The 20,117-nt window shown below is 40.3% G+C and overlaps 1 protein-coding gene across 4 annotated transcripts in view; it reads left to right on the forward strand.

The window, feature by feature from the left end:
* The window catches only part of LOC103464920 (arf-GAP with coiled-coil, ANK repeat and PH domain-containing protein 3), a 56,338-nt gene that overhangs the window by 13,359 nt on the left and 22,862 nt on the right, over positions 1-20,117 (forward strand). For all 4 annotated transcript variants that reach the window (XM_081607285.1, XM_008409330.3, XM_081607286.1 and 1 more), the window contains exons 2-4: positions 13,262-13,319; positions 16,799-16,918; positions 17,321-17,374. In XM_081607285.1, the coding sequence (XP_081463411.1) occupies positions 13,262-13,319; positions 16,799-16,918; positions 17,321-17,374 (232 nt within the window). The remainder of the gene's footprint in view (positions 1-13,261; positions 13,320-16,798; positions 16,919-17,320; positions 17,375-20,117) is intronic.

Genomic DNA, 20,117 nt, shown 5'->3' on the forward strand with positions numbered 1-20,117 from the left:
ACACTTGCGTGCAATAAGAGCCCCGCATATATTCATAAACTGTACATCAGTATTCCACATTAAGTCAAACCAGACTTAAAGCCAGTTTTTGGCCAACATGTGATCGATTTTGCGTGAGCGTGTTGTACACCGCCAGACCTCAGTGAGTGTTCGACGTTGATGGACCCCTCTTAGATGGATGGAAGTGTAAATCTGTGGTTGTTTCCTGTTTGGCAGATCTGACTGCGGTGTCAGCAGGAGTCTTATTCCCCTCATGTTCAGCCAGCGCTGCCAAAGACAACAGAGCGAGATCTGGCTGTTGTGCAAAGCTTGCTTCTTTGTTCTGGTGCACAGCTGGCTTCAAGGCGCAATCTCTTTACCTCCACATGTTAAGAGAGATTGCTCTCAGACGTGCACGCAGCGTCGCATATAAACTCTATGATTGAGAGAAAAAAATTTGCTGCTTTCTCAATGTGGGGTAACGGATCATATTCCATATTAGCAGACTCTTTCTTACAGTTTTACACTTGCTAAACCTGTACACTATTGATAACCTGCATGGCGGCACGGATCAATCAGGTTTCCTTGCAAAAGGAATCAAACCCATTGAACATTTTTGCAGTTTATCATGCTATGAGTAAAGTGAGTCTAATAAAAACCGATTTTAAAGTCCTGCCACAGACTCTTGGTTGGATTAAGGTGTTGACTTTGACTGGACTTTTCTAGTACATTGTTTTGTTTTGATTTAAACTATTTCCTCGTTGCTCTCTGTGTCTTTATGGATGTTGTCCTGTTGGAAAGTGAACCTCTTAAGAAGTTTTTTCCTTCCGGGATTGCGCTGTTTTTATCTTCATATATCTTCCCATCAACTCTGACAACCTTCCATGAGAAGTATTCCCACAGCCTGATTCTGCCATCAGCATGTTTGAACATGGACATGATGTGTTTAGTGATATAAAATGTGCTATATTTTAGGGGTTTTTTTTGCATTTGACACATAGTAAACGTTTTTGCAATGGTTTTCTTAATGCCACTCTTCCATAAAAGCCACATTTGTGGAGTACACGACTAATGTTATCGGTTTAGGGGGACAACCATATCTAGATTTCCATCTAGATATTCTAGATTTCCATCTAGATATTCATTTTCAATTTTTTCTTATTTATTGAACATTGCTCAGTGTTTAAAAGCTAGGGAAAATGTTTTTTTTAATGTAAATTTGCGTTGATTTAATCACCAATCCTCTCCAACAAACGTCTTCGGTCATTGCAGAACAGCAGCATTTATTGAGGCTTCGCTACACACAGACAGACTCGGCTGGCTGAGCAGGTGACATCCATTTTTACTGGGCTTTCATTGGGGATTTCAGAGTCCAGGGGGCTGAATATAAAAGCAGGCCCTGATTTTCAGGTTTTTATTCATAAAACCAAATTTAAATCAACATATCAATTATCACCTGTGCCTTCAAAAGCTTATTTAAACCAGAAAACTCTTTTGTGGGGAATTTGTTAGCACATAGTTAATGGAGAAAGTCAAAATAAACATTGGCTCAGAACAGCCTCTGCATGGTCTCATCGGATGTTCCTGCATTTGCTGTGTCTGATCACACTTCTGACCTTGACAGTCAACCAGGTGTGTGTTTGTGTGTAAGCGCTGTGCTTCTGTTGGCGTACGCTTATAGGTGTGGTTTAGGGTTTCAGGGGTAACTCGAACGGCAGGCCGTATCAGTGCCAGACATTCTTTAAGAAATATGTCATACCCTGCATCTTGTGGCAGACACAGTGTCTCTATTATGCTCAGCAAGACTCGAGGAATGCATGTTAAGCCTACCTGTAAATCTGTCTCTTTATCCAAATGGTGTAATGATAATAACCGTAATGATATGTGAGCTTTTCACACACCAGATTTAGGCATAGCCTCTACTTCCTGTGATGAACTCTTCAGTTTTTTGTTTTGTTTTGTTTTTTCCTGTTGCTGCCACTAACTGCAATGCAATTTATTGGGATTGAGTCAAATCGTGGTACCACAGCTGCAGGCAAGCTCCCTGCCACCGGCCAAACACACAAGGGACAGGGAGCAGATCATTACACGCTGCATGACTTGCAATGGGACATCTATTTACTGGTTCAAATGGCATGTAGGTTTATTTTCCACGTTGTAATTAAATGTAGCTTTTTTTTTCTTCACAGTATGGATATAGCTGGTAGACCAGGCGTGCATTTGTATTCGACCCCCTATTTACTCTGACACCACTTATTAAAATCCAGCTGCCCTCGGAAATCTCCAGATTCTGTGTAGAGTAGAATAGTTGGTGTACAGGTTCTTTTGTCAGCAACGGATTAAAGACGTAATCTCATCTGTCGCCTTTCACTTTCGGCAATGAGCTCTTCTTCCTCCCGTCTCACCGCGCGGAGTCAAGGAAATCTTGTTTCGCCGGAAACGGATAATGTCAAAAGGGACAACGTTGACTTTCGTTCTGATTCTCTCCTGGTTTTGGCTCCCCGCTTCCAGGCATGTGGGGGTTGTGATGCGTGTCCTGGTTAGTCATCAAATAACAAGATCATAATATCGTTTGATACTGTTGACTCATCTCTGTATTGTGAGGATATTGAGTGCACTACACAGTGAGAACACGTCGCTTCTGCGAAGCAACTGGAAACTCATATTAATTGGGATTTTTTTTTCGTTTTTTTTTTTTGTGCAAATTTCTCTTCATCCAAGATACAAGCTGCAGAGTGGGAGGACTGACTCATCCCATCTATGTTAAAAACAGCACAGAATGCAGCAATTTATAAACTCTAGAATAATCTCCGGCTGTAGCAACTGCATCCTTCTACTGTTCATTTATCAGCTCACAAGAAATCGTCTTTGTACATAAGCAAAAAGAAGTAACTGATTAATCAGAATACAGAGAACCAAGATGCTACGTTCATTATGTTGGACTCGGTCTAGGATGCACAATTTCTAGTTGCTGTCTTAAATGTCTTCTGGGTCAGCTTAATTTATAATTGTTTCTGTGATATTGAAAAGAACAGAAGCACAAAAGAAAAAATGAGTCCTGGGAACAAAGTGCTTAAATGTCACAGGGTGGGGTTGGGGGCTGGGGAGGGGGTCTTCCTCCTCTGCTTTTCACATGCAGGCTGCATCTGTGTGCACGCACCCTGTGCTGCTGGTGCTTCCACCCCGCTGGGAGATCATTGAAGGTTAAAGAGGTTAGGGATTGGGATGAGCGCGCGGTCCCACTTTAATGCTGTCCTTTTTTTAAGCTTCCTGTCGAGCGCATTCTTTTGTGAGAGAGCTCTGCTGGCTCTCTTTCTTTACAGTTTCTTAACTCGCGTCACATGCTGGTTTCAGAGTCAGAGGGTGTTTCAGCCGGTTTTGTGATCTTGTCGTCACTTTGTCTTTTGAAATCTTCCTCAAAACCTAATTTGGGATGGAGAGCAAATACGTCAGATGCATTCGAGTAATGAACCAGTGGATTCACATTAAGAATTTGCGTTTGGACTCAAATAGTCCAACCACGTAAGTCCACATACTATGATCGTGCTGCAGTCAGAGGATACAGTGCTCTGGCGTCCGACTTGTTTTCTTTGTCAGGTTCAAAATATCCTGGATAAGTATGGACTTGCGAGTTTGCAGTGAAGAATGAGAACTGCATTCTTCCACTCATTTGCTCTTGCTAAATAAATACAGAAATGTCTAAATATTTTGCTGACGAAATAGTTCTACAAATATGCAGAAATGTGTCACCACTCAGGGTTAGGAGGAAGAGGGGAGCAAAAAAAATCCCCCCAAAATTCGGCATCTGTTTACCGTGAAACTGCAGTTTTAAAGAAATCAGTACAGTGACATGTTTGAGTTGTAAAACGTTTCTGCTGACAAAGCAATAAATTTCACTTTACAATGATGTAACTCAGGTTGTATTTTTCTAAGTCAGTGGAGCGACTTCCTGTGAAACCCCGTTTAGCGGCCCCCCTCCTCATTCCTTTTGGAAAGCAGAGAAATTGTAATTTCCAAGGGAAAAAAAAAATAGTTCCACCTGGCCTTAGCTGTGGTTATAGTACATCAGAGGAAAATGGTTTCTGTCTGTTTCACACTCCATGCAGGGAAAGTTTTCCAGCTCACTTCGCCGTTGGCCTGCAGCTGGAATGCACTCCGGAATGACAGAAAAAGACTTTTTCTCATCCAAGACTTTAGTTTATTACTAGAAATATTTGGAAATGTTTTGTTTACAAAAATAATGATTTACAGAATGGCTTCTAATGAGCAGTGATAACAAAGATGACTCATGTTTGGGGTGAATGTTGTATTTTAGTGGGGACAAGTGGTAGGTGGTCTGACAGCTGGTGGGAAACAGATGCTGTGTTTTCTCTCTAAATGTCAGTTTGCCTTCATGTTTTGGTGAATTACAACTACAGCGAATAAAATGCAGGCAGGGAAGTTTGAATTCACCATACTCTTGTAGTTTTCCACCAGTCATCCAGAGGACATGTGGAAAAAGTTGCTCTGCTCAGGTAAAACCAGTATCAAACATTGGCATGTGTAGAAAACGCTACATGTGTAAAAAAAAAAAAAATTTAAAAATAGCAGTACACATCACATTAAACATGGAGACATGGAGGTCTCAGCATCAGGCTTAAAGAATAGTTATCTCCAATATGTGCAGCATGCATAATAAATAATATTTCAATTTTACCAACATCTGTCTTCATACTGTAGGAAATATTAACTTATTTAAGTGGCTCAGTCCTGGTTTGGTTCTGGTAAAGAATCTGTGGTGTAGTCTAAAGATTCGAAGACCAAATATCATCATCAAATATAAATCCTTAAAATATCATGGGAAATGTGCAAAAAGCTAGTCCGCTAATATTAATGATATAGGTATAAGATAAGTGTAAAGTTTGACTTCTTCAGTTGCAATAAATATGTTTGCATTGATCATTGAAAAAAAGGATACGCCATATTTGCTTTTGTCTCGCCTCCAGTGAGAAACAAATTTCTTGGTTGAGTGAAAATGATTTCATATTTAAGTCTGCAGTGAGTGCGAATAATTTTGTGATTGACTGTGAATAGATCGAAGGCTTTAAAGGAAATCTGTCATATGTCGCAAAAGTCCTGATTCTGCAACCAATTTGTACGTCTGGGCTCAGACAAATGCACACCACACTTTTCATATTTTTATTTAACTTTTTTCTTTTTCCTTTTTTTTTTTTGTTTAGTGGTCTGTTACAAAAATTCTACTGTAAACACACTGAGGTTACAAGACAAAAGGTGAAAATGTTCAAGCAGTTTAAATATGCTGGGCTCTGCCACATGACTTTTTTGGGGGGTAAAATGTGCCTCCCTCTTTTAATGCTCAATAAATAATAAAATGGTGTTATTTCCATAAGTCATAATCCAACAAATAGAAACTTTAAGCTTTGGGTTTTATAGTCGGGCGTGATTTTGGTGACTTCTTGAAGTCGCTTGTGTTCTTTGGCAGATTTTCCCTGCTGATGTTTAATAGGTGTCGGTCACCATGTCTGTTGTCATTATTTCCAGCATCATGTTTAGTCTCTTTGTCTCATCAGCCGACCGTCGGTGCAGTCAAATGCTTTTTCTTTTTTTCTTTTTTTTTTCAGGGAATGAGTGTGATGTTTGTTGTGTGTAGGGAGGGGCGGCGGGGCTGGCTCAGGGGAAGCGGTGAAGGCGTCTTTGTTTGCTGCACATAGGATACTAGTGTTTGGCTTGGCTTGTTATTTGTGTTGAAGCTAGTGCATGCAACGTGTGTGTGTGTGTGTGTGTGTTTTTTTTATGAGAATCATTTACTTCAGGCTCTTTTAATTGAGTCTGAACACTCGTTTGAGAATTCAGCAGGGATGAGGCCTGAATCCTGTTGAACAAATTCTGACTTTTAAGTGCAGCTTAGTCCTCTGGTTGGGACTCCCATCTTTTTTATGAGCTGAATTGTCAGCTAAGAAAAGTGTCTTATGGACAGAGAGCCAGGAGGCAGACTGATAGTGAAATGGACAGAAGGAGGTGTTCATTGATGAAAACAATGAGGCTAAATGGGAATATGATTTTAGGGGAGGAGAATGTCGTCTCAGAGGATTAGTGCCCGTCACTTAAATGGCAGCTTAACATTTTAGTGGAAAGATAGGTGGAATCATATTTAATTGTTGTAGTTATAAATGCTACGACAATTATTTTCAGCCATAGGAAGTGAAGTGGCTGAAAACAATTTCCGTTAACAGAACAAAGAGACGAGGGATGGACCGTGGTTATTGTCCACACCCAAACGCCACCTGTTCCTGCTCTCCCCAGAAACAAACTACGCTTACTAAATACGCTCTCTGCGCACTCATTGGGTTAATTACTGATGTTATTGTTTTAGAAATGTTTTAGAAATTGAATGAGAAATGTTAAAAAAAAATGCACAAGACATGCTGTGAAAAGAGGAAACTGACTGATGGAGATGAACGTGTTTCCAGAGCGTGTGACTGATCACTCTCTGTTTGTAGCTTTTTAAGAAATCTGTATGCAACTCAAGGGCACTTTCCTCTTGACAGCGGGTGCCGCGTGCAGCTGCGAAGCCAGGGGTTCATGATTGCAACACACTGGCTTGTTACTCTCAGGAGGGGGGCTGGGGGCGAACATTTTTCCTTTCCTGTCTGACAAATAAGAAGATAACATTCACCTTGGATATTGGGGGTTGGTCGGGGGGACCTGAAATAGTTTCAGGGAGATGCACGACTCCAGACAGATCAGACAAAGAGAAAATTAGTCAGGAAAAAAGGCGTGAGTAATGGCGATGCCTGTTGCCATGGAGATTGGGGTCAATGAATGGTTGCTATGGAGCCCACGGCTTGAAGTACGGGGAGAGGAAATTTTGACGTATGCATATGTCGCTCTGTGTGTGTGCAATCTGGACGACAAAAGCACATATTCTATTTTTAATGAGAAGGTGCTGCTGAAAGCTCGGTACGTCTGCAGGAAGCAGAACGATTCACAGTTGATAATTTGGGAGGAAATCAATCTCAGTCATCATTTTCAGTCTGGAAGACAAAGAGACTCCATCCACCATGCTGACCAGATGTTTTGCTTTTATTCTCTGATTTTTACTTTTTTTTTAGTTCTTGTGCTGTTTAACAATCATGTGCTTTATATTTTAGTCTTGTTTTATACCAATAACAAGCCTGGAACTGAAGGTGAAAAATAACCCTTGTGGCTAAATGTGGCATATTTACATTATTGACTGAAACACTCGTGTGCATTAAATTTCACTGTCAAAATAAATAATCTAATTAAACACTACAAGGTGCTAGATCTCACACCAGAGTTATTTAAGTGACCACATATGAACAGGATAAAACAAAGTACTCTGAAACTTTAAACAGCCACTCGGGATTTGAGTGAGCCTTAAAACATTGCCGAGTTGCTTAGTGATGATCTCAATGTGCCAACAGGACAGATTAAATGAAGGTTGGGAAAAATATGCATGTCAACATCTGAGACGGCTTACAAACGTATCTTTGCCATGTTTGGAGTGCAGGTTCCCAGAGGCGCTGCGGTAATTAACATTTGAACCTGCTGCTGAGAAAAATGAAGCATGCATGTTGAGAAGACTGAAAGTGGAATTGACAGACAAAGTGGTTCCTTGGTTGATTTTTTTGTTTGTTTGTTTAAATTTTTTTCTTGACCAGAAATTTGTTGCTCAAGAAGAAACACTCCAGCAGATTGCAGGCACTTTTTAAAACTTGAATATTCTCATTATTTACTAAAGAGCTAGCACAGCTACATACTGGGCTAAATGTAGCAGTTTTATTTTATTATTTTATTAAATTACTATTTAATACTCAATATTTGTTGAACAATACTATTCCAAGTGTCAGGAATTCTCGTCTTGCATGTCAGTGAAACAGTCAGCCTTCTAGATGGAGTCTCGGATGTTTGAAGTTGATACAGATGGTGGAGGTGGATTGTTATTACAGATGAAAAACAGAAGTAAGCGCACAATGTGGATTTATCGTAACTGTCACGACGCATAACAATGTTTCCGTTGCGTTCTTTCCTCATTTCGTGTAAAATTGATTTGGTTATTAAAATTTCCCATCTTAGAAAAAAAAAGACTTCCAAGTATCAGCTTCATAATTTTGTTGTCTTTATTTTTGAAATATTAGTGAACCACATGCCTGTAAAACACTGGCTGCTTGCTTTCTAATGCTCACAAAGGGTCGTCACTCCTCGTCCTAATATAAATCGATATTAATCTGTCGTAGAATGGTTTTTTATGTCTCCTGCTTAGAGTTAGGATCAAGATTATTGAAAGCCGTGGTAGATTTAGGCTTAAATTAATCTCTTCATTTACCGTCATGTTTTGTTTAACTGGTAGTAATGTTGTTGTTTTGCAGTGGCCCATCCAGAATCTGAACTTGAATCTGGGGAATCTTTCAAAGGCGAAAAAAAAGTTATGATGATGACAAGGAGGACTTCCAAACAGTGCAAAAAGTTGGTTAGCAGTTATTAAGCAGGGTTTGATTATAGGGTTTAAATATTCCTATTATACATTTTTGTCTATATTAGGTTAATGTTCAACAATATCCAGTAGTTGAGCTTCTTTAATTTTGCTTGGCACATCAGAACATTCCAGTCTTTTCTGCCATTGTGCTTGAAGTGATGCAGATGTGGATGCATGGCAGATTCAGTCTTGAAGACACTAAAGGTTAAGATTTCCTCTCTGTTTTCATGTGTGTGAAGAGACGCAAGACAAAAAACTCTGCATGCTTCATGCTACGGTTCATCATCCGAGCGGAGGAGAGCCTTGGACTCACTACTCTGTTGTGGACAGAAGTCGTGTGTGTGCTGAAGGGAGGGGAGGGGGGGACACGTGTAGCCGGTGCACGTGTGGCTTCCCTTCCCCCCTCCACATTAGCAATGTCAGACCTCAGACGACGTACGCTACGCTAATGCTGGTGGTGCATTCGGGCCCATCCCCCATCTCTGAGTGGCCAGCATCATCATCCTCATCATCCACAGAGCTGCTTTGAGCCACTTGTTCAGTGTTTAAACCCAAAGTCACAGGAAGCATGTTGTTATGACCCGTAATCCTCTTTAAGATCGAGTTTTACTCCATTTCACTTTAATCCCACTCAGTTAGTGAAAAAAAAAAGTGATAATGCATCTCATTTATTAAAATGCCAAACGGGGACAATCAATTTGCGTATCTTGTAGGTGTGTAGCAGTGTCGTCGTGGACGTATCTAATGTTTCAAGAAAACACTGAAGTTTGTAACTTATCTGCAAAAAGCACAAGTAAGCGCAGTCATCTTGTGCTGAAGCTAAAAGCTCAGATCAATACTGTTTTGGCTGCAGCTGCATCAAGTGTTGTCTGCGATCCTTGTCATCAAATCCGAGTCTATGTTCATTGGCAGTCGGTGCTGCCTGAGACACTGCGAGCTTGTAATGGGCCTGTACCCGAGATTGAACAGCTGCTTGATGGGACGGTACTGGGTTCTGAGTGATTTAATGGTGAAGGGGATGCTGCTGCAGCTGGTACAGAGATCGGGAGCAAAGCAGAGCTTGATAAAGTTGGTAGAGCCCCTTGTGATGTAATGGGTGGTGCTCCAAAACACGGGATTTACTGAGAAATCAGCTGGTTACTAGAAGTGGGTGATGTTACGCTAGACTGGCTCTGATTGGGGATTAACTACATTGTAAACAAAAAAATCTAAGCATTTTCTTTTTTTTATGATGCTCACAGAGAAATTTACATAAAAGTCAAATCTGCTTTCTGATGAGCGAACCTAGAACATCTAAATTATAAAGCTTGCACTATCAGCATCCCTCTTCAATGAAGAAGTTGCTACTGACTCAGACTTGGACTTTATTATCCCCAAAAGGGATCATTTTTCACAGCACTTTATGTGTTAACCTACCATAGACAGATGCAGCAAACCAACAATAGCAAAAATGTTTTAAACATGATGCAACATTATATAAGTTCTGCCCGTTTACCATTTACAACAAAACACTTAAGCTTTACATTTTGAGCAGTTCTAGTCAAACTCACCCAGGTCTCTTATTAAAGGAGTGATAAATGAGAGAACCGTTTTTCTCCTAAAGTGAATCTTTCTGTACTCAGTCCTGTATCTATGCCGTGAACAGGATGAAGCTGTGCCTAGAGTGGGTGTGTGAAATCCTTTTCTGTTGAAGATAAAAGAACAAAGGAGCTATTCTATATCTTTTTAATTTAATTTATTAAGATGTACATGTCCAATCACAACTTTGAATATATAAATAACCTTTTCTTTATAGTACTTGCAGTCTAAGTCGGGAGCAGGGCGAGCCGGGTGGCAGCCAGCAGGAGGCTTGAGTGTCTGCAGCTTTGAAACAAAAGCATTAACATGTAGGGCTGATGGCAACACTCTTCAGTGGGGAAGTTGTTTCTACAGGAAGAATACCCAGCTTAATGTTTTCAGCACAGAAGGTGCTTGAATATTAATTCAGAGTACAAAAGCTGCTACAAGCTGGCCAACTATTTTCAACGCAGGTATTGGCTGTTAGTTCATGCGGCAACTTAAGGTTAAAAGGGAAGGAAAGGTCAGCAGATAACAAGAACACTGTGAACATGTTGCTGTGTAGTTTTTGACTTTGTCCTTTAAACTTTTCAGTATAAGTCTGCTATGACAAAAATGAGCATTTTTTTGTAGGGTTTACCAAAGATCTCTACACAAAGAGACGGTTATTAATGCTAACCTTACTTAATGCAATTAGATGCTGCTGATAATTTGAACTATTACTTCTAATCATGTTTTTCTTGTTTTGGTACTGAGGAAAAACAGATCTCTTGTAGAAGACTAATGGAGATATTCTTTACTATAATTCATTTCTACTCAGTTTTGCTTCTACAGATGTAGTTTTACAATAATTAACAGAAACGCATCACGTCTGTCCATTGCACGGACAGAAAAATTGAAATCGGCTGTAATCGGCTCACAGTTCACAGCCTTTCAGAATCTGAAATTGGTCCCAAAAGCTCTGGTCGACGCACCAGAACTAAATAATGAAGCCATCAAGGAATTTCAGGAGTTTCATCATGCTGTTGTCATTATTTAGGTGGAGTGGGTGTGGCTGAGAAAGATTCGTGGATTTACAACATTGCTGTGAACATGAACAAGAGAAAAAAATGTCACAGTGCAGATCAGTGGGAACCTGTAAATTTTCCCTTGGCGGATCCACAGACGGAGCACTGTTGTGTTTTATCTTCGGTTGTTCTTTAAAATAATTCACATAGCATGTTGTGATGCTAAAAGGAAACCTCTATACAATCCACACATTGTCTTAAAACAAGATAAGTGGCAACGAACTCAAGAAAAAGTAAAAAATGAAAATTTCTTTGCCCTATCTTGAACCACTGGAGCTTGTAAGCATTTCAGGAATGCCGTTCTGTGGAGCAGGTGAGAACAGATCTCCGTTAGCCCCTCCCACATCACCCTTTGCCCTGCCGCTGGGTAAAAATGGCAACGGCAGAGTTATGACCTTTGGAAAATAAACTAGGTTGGCAGGTGCTATTGGCCATATCTTTCCCCATCTGTAGACCGCGTTTTCACAGCTGACGCACTGGATCAGCTGTAAACGAGTCGGGATCAGGGTGGGGTTGGGACTGGATGATGAGATCACCGACTCCCCGAGGTGTATGGTTGGCAAGTTACAACAGATTTAGGGGCGTGATGCTGGTTCCTTGGCAGGAACAACTGAAGTTGAAGAATAGAAATGCTGGCATGAGTTACATAAATTTAATAGGAGTTGTTCTGCGGTATTTTCCTCCACAGGATCACTTTTGAACCTTGTTTTGCCTTTCAGCGTAGGGTGGCGTCAGACAAATAAAAATGAAAATGTGATATAGAAAGACGACCTTATGAGCAGCCTCTGTGACCCACTTAGAGAGAGGTAGCCATAACAGCTGACCCTGCGTGTGTGTGGTCATGGATGAGTGTGTGTTTGTGTACTTCTGCACTAATGGGAGAAGACCCTGAGGGGAAGGATGGTTAAGGCTGATCGCCCTCCAAAACCACCTGACACACTCCTGCTGAAGGCCTTCAAGTCTCATTATCCTCAGACTGAATAAACAGAGAAATGAAAACTAACAGTAGTAGAAAGGGTAACTTACTTACCGTAATTTTGTTGCTTTTTATTAAATTCTGCAAAATGTCTGAAGGTGACGATGAACCCGTCTGCGTTGCTGCTGAGTGCTTTATTAGCTTTATCGGTGCAGACGTCTCTGCATGATGTCATTCATTGATTTTTTAGTTTTTTTCCTTTACTGCTCTGCCGTGGCCACTAATCTTCCAGAGTGATGCCGCTGTCGATCTAAACATCAGGATTAATGCTCAAACCTGAGAGGCTGCGATGTCTGGTGGCTGATTGCAGCTTAATGTGCAGGAAGCTAAACCACAGACATTGATGCTCTGAGCACACAGCGTTACATTACAGCGCACGGCAGCAGGACAGCCCTCTGTTTCTTTCCTGTTCCAAAGACACAAAGTTTTAAAACTTTTCTATACCTCTATATACAGTCCCTCGCAACATCCTCACATCCGTTGCACTCTTTATTTTTTCAGGTTTCTGTGAGAAACTGCATTGCATTTTATTGGGATTTTATGTAATCAACCAACACAGTATTGTAGTGGAAGGAAAATTATACATAATTAATAAAAAAAAAAAATCAGAATCTGTAAAATGTGACATGTTTGCATCTTGTTGGAGCTTAATCCAATAACATCCTACAAAATATTTGGTTGAGGTTGACGACAACAATGTTAAGCATAAAGTTACATTTGAATAGTTTGATTAAAGCATATTCAAGTGTTAGAAAAGCTTAAAGTCCAACATTTAATCTGATTAAGAATCTGTGGAAAGACTTGAAAAGTGATATTCCTGAATGAATTTCGTTGGAAAGAGGGGTGGATAAAAATGCCTTACACACTTTTTATATTTTTACTTGCAGAAAGTTCACACCCATGTATCATTTTCCCTCCACTTCATAATTATCAACTGCATTGTGTTGGTCTTTAACATACAATCCTACAAAAATGAAAAATGGTGTGAATACTTTTCCAGTAAACTACGAGTAATTGGAACAATACGGAATATTGTGTTTTGCTGCTTATCCGAGAATCCGTCCCAAATAATCTATGGATTCCTCTCTCAGGAATCCAGAATGTCTGTCTCTCAGGTTATTCTTTTGTCAGAAAGAGAGAAAGCAGATCTGATTAACCGAGTGTCTTTGTGTCTTCCCCCTGCAGGGCTGGAATCGATGATGTGGAGACAGACGTGGTGGAAATCGAGGCGAAGCTGGACAAGGTACGGACCATTGAACTGAAAACATTTTGTCTTCGTGTGAGGATGTTTCTGTCTTTCATATTTTGCACATGAAGGCACGCACACAGAACCGTGTACACAGTACAAATGCCAAGAACAAACACCGATTAATGGCACAGAGGAAGCTTTATGTTCCGTAGCATAAAGTGCTGCCTGTAATTAAGATAAAAGATGGTTCCCAAAAGCAATGACGCAACAGGTTTTTTTTTTTTTTTTTGATCATTAGTGTTTGTTAAATATAAAATACGGTAGCATTAAAATATAGTTCCCTAGAAACAATGTATTTGTTTGGGATTGTCTGTGAAGTCTGATGTTTTGAGAGTGTTTGTATTGCAAACAACAACCACATTTTTTTTGTTTTAAGCTGTTGGTACAGACCACAAGCATGGGCAAATCAGAACAGATAGTTATTGCACACCAGAATTCAGGTTCATAATCTAACATTTTAAATTAACTACCCCATAAAGAAAATAGAAGCTCTTTGATGGATTATTCCTCCAGCCGACAGGTCAGGACCGCCAGCTGAACTCTGATCCCTGACTAAGCTTCACTGAAAGATGAAAAAAGGTCAGAGTAGAGAGATTGAAGAGGTTTTGAATCAAAGTGATTTGCTTATTTGTTCAGCCAGCCCATGTTGCTGTGCTGCTCAGACAGTACTGATGGGCTTTAGTGGATAACGTTACCAAGATTCAGGAAAGCTGATAGTTCCTAAGAAAGTGCCAAAAAAAAGTGTTTTGCAATAACCAAAAAAGGTGATTAAACCGAGGACTTGCATTGGGTCATGAATTGGTTTCCTTATCATAGACAACCACAAAACTCTGAAACTGCTGCAGATTGTCTAAAGACAATGCAAATATTTTGCCTTGTTAAAACAAGGCAAAATCTTTGCACTGCCAATTTAAAAGCTCACTCCTCTGCAGAGATTTTGCATTGCTCTGGCTGTTTTGGTCCTCCAAACACATTTACTGTACATCTAATGACCTTGCTTGCAGGCTGGAGGCTTGGTACACCACACAATTACATCAGACTCACATATATGTCAATGTGTTTACATACACTTCATGCCACTGCAGGCCTGGAGGGGTCAGCATGTGCCACGCTCCTTCACATTTTCTGCTGCTTCAGGAAAACTCTCAGCTCTGCACACGTGAATTTAAATGCAGATTTTTTTGGACAGTGACTTTTTCTACACTGCCCTCTTTACATGTCAGAAACACACACATACACACACACACATTCATCCCAGCAGCTCATTTTAGCAGCAATCATTCACACAGCCGGTGTTCTGATGCCAGCCTCCCAGAAAACCACACTCGTATAGCTACAACCTTGGGAACTTCTGCTGTAAATGAGATAATTAAAGGTTTACTGCACGCCCTCCATGCATCAACAGACTCTCTCGTACTCAAATGCTCTGATGCTGCTTTATGCACAGCTGCATCAGTGTGCTGCTAATGACAACTTACCACTCTGGAGCTTATCATGTTACCTCTTAAGTGGGGAGGTGTAGTAGTTGCTTCCTCATGTGGTGTTTAAAAGGGAAGCTACCATCGTGCCTGCTTCTTGTTGTATAAAACAAGCTTTTTTAGGCATCAAAAATGATGATCCAGCAGTAAATCACATCCATGTTTGCTTTCCAACTTTCTAATTTGGGTTGCATTTGTATGAAACTTGTCTTCTGGCTGTGCCATTGCTAAACCTACTTTGGCTTGCTCTTAAGTGTAGTTAGTTGCATATGTCTTCTTTTTTTCATTTTAATTCTCATCCAAAAATAATTTTTAATTAATGTTGCATTTCATTAGAGAGAGACAGAAAATTGGAGTGTATGAAACAATAAAACGAAAATGATGAACCCTGCTTTGCTTGGAGTTTACTCCAGTTCCAGAAACATTTTTTTCCATGTATTGCTCATCTAAAAACTTGCTGTGGTTGGGCGCCACATGGCTCAAGCAGGCGCACCATGCACTGAGGCTGCAGCCCTCAAGGCGATTGTCCCTGGTTCGATTCTCGGTCCAGGACTATTTTCTGCATCTCAACCCTTTTCTCTCTTCCTTTCCATATACAGTTGAATAAATGCCACTGAAACTAGAATAAAAGCCACACAGTGGCTTTTATTCTAGTTTCATTATCTAAAAATCTATTTGCTCCCATGATAGCAGCAGATCATGCAGTATGTCCTAAATGCTCAGCTTTCATGAGACACCACGTAATCTGCCTGATGTCCTGCAACCATGAGCTCCCGTAAGACAACCTGCGTCATGGGACTACAGGCTACCAGTTGCTAAACTTCTCACAGACCTCTACGAATCCGTAACTTAAAAATGGAAGAAGAATAGTTGCCCAGGTCAAATAGGACCATTGATTTGACATGAAAAATGTTTTAGTAGCACAGGGTGGTGGCAACATCGTGCTGCCGCTTACTTTTCTTTAGCATTGACAGTGAGGCTGGTGATGGAGAGTCCTGTAAGAAAAACCTCTACAGGCTGCAAAAAACTATATGAGGTTAACCTTCCAGCAGCCCAAAGCACACAGTCAGGGCTTCCCTGAAATAGCTTAGCTCGAAGTGTATTTACGGGTTTTGTCATGGCCCAGTCAAAGTTTAGACTTTAATCCAGCTGAGGATCCGTAGAGACTTAAAAATTGATCTGAGGCTTTCCCACCGATCTGACTGAGCTGAAGCTAATTTGCAGGAAAAAAAATAAACATGTCACTCCTTAACTTGTAGCTGTAGTAAGATGTAGTTCTGTAGTATTTTTGAATAGCACACTTTTCATATTTTTGTTTGTAAAAAAAAACAACAAAAAAAGAGTCATGTATCAGTTTCTTTCTAGTTCTTTATTTTTTGGTCTGTCCAAAACTTTGAATGTAAAGTAGCAAAATGTGAAATGCTTTCTTTAAAATATGGTAGCTCTAATATGACTTTTAAAGATTTATATAAAAGAAACTACAAAAGCCTTGTTGGAAACAACAACAAAAAGAAACAACAATTAACAATCTTGGCATTAAAGTGAAAAAAATCAAGATAAAACATCATGCCATCACTACTTCCCTTGATCAATATGCCACAAACTGCATATTGAAAGTCACCTATAAGAATATTAAAACGCGTATTTGTTTTATCTTAATTATCGTTTAGAGATTTGTGACTTATGATGCAAGTGTTGATGCTTTGTCATGTCATTTTTGTCTTCTAATCATTTCATCTTTTTTGATCTGTTTAATTCTTGCTTTTATTTAAATATTCTCATTATAATTTCACCAGTCTTTAGCAGCTCGCAAGCAAAGAGAGCAATTCTTCTTTCATGTGAGCATCCTCTCATGTGATGAGTGATTATTTCAGGCCTTGTCTGATTTACATCATCGCCGTGGCTATTATTACCCTCGGAGCGCATTGTTTGAAACATGTGACTGATTAAACGGGCTGCTGTACTGATTCTTTCCTTTTTCTTTTATCATGTTAGCTGGTGAAGCTGTGCAGCGGGATGATCGAGGCCGGCAGGGTCTACGTCAGCGCCAATAAACTCTTTGTGAATGGCATCAGAGATTTGTCCCACCAGTGCAAGAAGGAGGAGATGATATCAGTGAGTACAGGCTGACACACACACAAAAAAAAAAAATCTGAGAGTTTTCCCCATCTATCTCTGGAAGTGCATTCCTGAGATTCCCCAACATTAAAAATGATTGTAAGGTTGGATAAACAGTTTTGTCCAGACTTGGACGTATCCAGCCGTTCTGGTGATGAGAGAGGTGACCACAGATGGACCCAAATGTTTACGCAAAGCCTGTTGCTTTTTTATTAAAACATTCAGGCTGCTTCTCATGTCAGTGTAAGTGTCCCTTAGGGAGATAAAAGAAACCAAAAACTCAAATCAGTGAGTCTTAGCGCCGACTTGTCCAAAGAGCAGATCTAAAATCTGTCGGGAAAACAACGCTCTGCACAGAAAAGGGAGTATAATCACATTTGTGTGTTGGCAATATTGCAGGAATGCCTTGAAAAGTGTGGAGAAAGCCTCCAGGAGATTGTCAACTATCAAACGGTAAGACAGTTTTACACACGCACGCACACCCCCGCACACACACACACACACACACACACACGCACACACACACACACACACACACACACACACACACACACACACACACACACACACGCACACACACACACACACACACACACACACACACACACACACACACACACACACACACACACTCACACACTCACAGAAACCCCACACCGTTGTTGCCACAGGCGAGAGGGGGAGGAGAGGTGCCCCCACATGCCCGAATCTTTCCAACATCTTTCTGTAATCCGGCTCCCCTTTAGGGCTCAACACACAGGCATCACACACAATCAAACTTCCCACTTCTTTATTTTTTGTTGGTTCTTGTGTTCATGTTTAACAGAAATCACAGTTTTACCGGCATGACACCAGAGCGGTTCTTCTTTATGACTAAGTGTAATTGGAATCTGCTGAGATAAATCAGACCTTGATGTCATGACATTTCAAAAACTCCTGTTGGGATCTCAACAGGAACATAAACATGGTTTGCTGCTTCCTTCTTTAAAAAAAAAAAAGACAAAATAAGCTTTTTGTCTTTACAAAAAGCTTATTTTGTAAATGCAAAATAAGCTCACAGTATGGTGGGTCTGATTGTCTTGCCGTGTCAGAGACCAATCTCCTCTAAAAAAAATAAGAAAAAAAATTTCTTTATTGTGCAATCAGGAAATCACTGATGACCAGAAAGCATCAAAAACTCTTTTTGGAGGAATTAGCCAACGTAAATCACGTAACCTTCTACAAAGTTACTAGATAATTACAAAGTAACTGGGACATTACTTTAAAAAGTTCCTTTAATCATTTCAGTATTAGGATGTTTAAAGTGGCTTCCTGAGGACATTTGTACTCTCTGGTTAGTCTTTGTACGACATTATTTGCTAAACAAAGCAGAGGAAAGTTATTTGCATGTATTTGAAGGTTAAAGTAATAACTCAGCTGAACAGTGGCACAGTTTTACGAGCGAGAATGTCCTGGGTTCAAACTCCTGCTGGGAGTCTTTTCTGCATAGAGTTTGCATGTTCAATCCAGCCATGCATGCGTAGGTAAGCAGCGCTGGATGGGACTAAAACGTTAAGTGAAGATTGACCTCTAGAAGCCGTGTTGGTACATTCCACCTCTGCCTTGTTGCATGTTCGTGTTGCTGCACTGGAGGCTCTTGTGATGTTGCTAGACCAGAAACCACGAAAAACAGCCCCATCCTTCCCCTCTTCAAACTCCAGTGTCGTTCTTTGACCTCACACAAAACTATGCCTCTCTAAATCTGAATGACATTCCAGTCTGGTTGTATCACTTCGTATTTAATCTGTCGTTTCCCTTTGTGGTGTCAGTTTTGAGTGGAATTTCCACTTAAAACTCTTGGTTTTGCATGGCACACGAAGGAATAAAGAGCAGATCAAACGGCTGCTCTTTGCTGCATGCTGGTTAAATCAGTAAGAGGGGCTTTCACAAGAACAATTTCTTACTAAGAGAATACCTCCCAGCTGTGTTCGGAGAGCAGTGAATCACGTGCAACATGAAGTACAAAATAAACTGTTGATCCCTTCATATTTCTCAGTAATTTATCTCTATTCCTGTAATCTTTATTCATATCTCTTCTTCTCTGGCTTTTTAAGCCTCTTTGAGCTTTTGTAGTCTTAAGGAAACTGTTGAACTGATCAGGCTGATGAGATCTTGTGTGTTTTTTTTTAATCATAAGTCCAGTTTAACCATTTTTTATGCATTCTACTGTTCAGGTGTGCGCTGTGCTGCCCGGCTGCTGTCTCACGGACCGCTTTCAGAAAACACTGATTTTCTATAGATGGTGTTAGTTTTTAATTGATCCTCTTCCCAGCTCTTGTTTTTCTCTTTCCCCTTAACGACTTTCTCACATTCCTCTTCAGTAAATGTGTCCCAGTCCTCCAGCCTAACACCTCGTCTTCTTCATTAATGGAGTCATGGTAGAGTGAGACTGAAGGACAGAGAGACAATAAATATGTCCTTTGGCTGCTTTTCACAGTTTGTCTCTTTGTACATCTTGTTCAACAAATGTTTAGAAACACAAAGCCAGGATTGAACAGATGAAGAGGCAGGCCATGGTGTTTACATTTTAGATTGCAGACCTTTTTCCGTAGATCCACATCATAATCATCATGCTCTCTTGTAAATTGGAGCCATTTTTCCCCCCAATTAGCTTCACTAAGTTTCCTTAAGACTACAAAGATGTTTAGTCTGTTTTGTTCCTTTTGCATTGTGGCTGTTATTGTCATCCCAATATTAGTTTTTTCCACATTTCTCCTAGCTGGAAAATGTTACACGTTGATCAATATGTAGGACGTAACTGTGGATTGGCAGAAGTTAACTTTGGAGGGAAATTCTGCTTTTTTTAAATATTTCCACAAAGAGCTAAAGAGACCCTGTTTGGAAATGCATGACCTCTCACATCCAGAAACCTATTTATGTTGCACGACCTGATTCCTTGATGTCACCGGGTGGCTGCGGGGTCATTATGTGGATGGAGGCTTACACATAAACTAAGCCTGTAATCTGCAACGCGTATGTCCAGGGTAAATAATGGTTCTCTCCATAGGGTTTAATCCCATCCCAAAAGAATTGATTGTTGATTGTTGTGTGCGATTATGATGCAATCGCAATTTCAGTCAAATCTCGTTCCTAATGCGGCTGTATTGTTTGTCCACCATCACCCGCTGGGTGCTTTATTGCACATGAAACAAATAGC

Source organism: Poecilia reticulata, chromosome 5, assembly GCF_904066995.2.
Source record: "Poecilia reticulata chromosome 5, P_reticulata-male-v2, whole genome shotgun sequence".
NCBI lineage: Eukaryota > Metazoa > Chordata > Actinopteri > Cyprinodontiformes > Poeciliidae > Poecilia > Poecilia reticulata.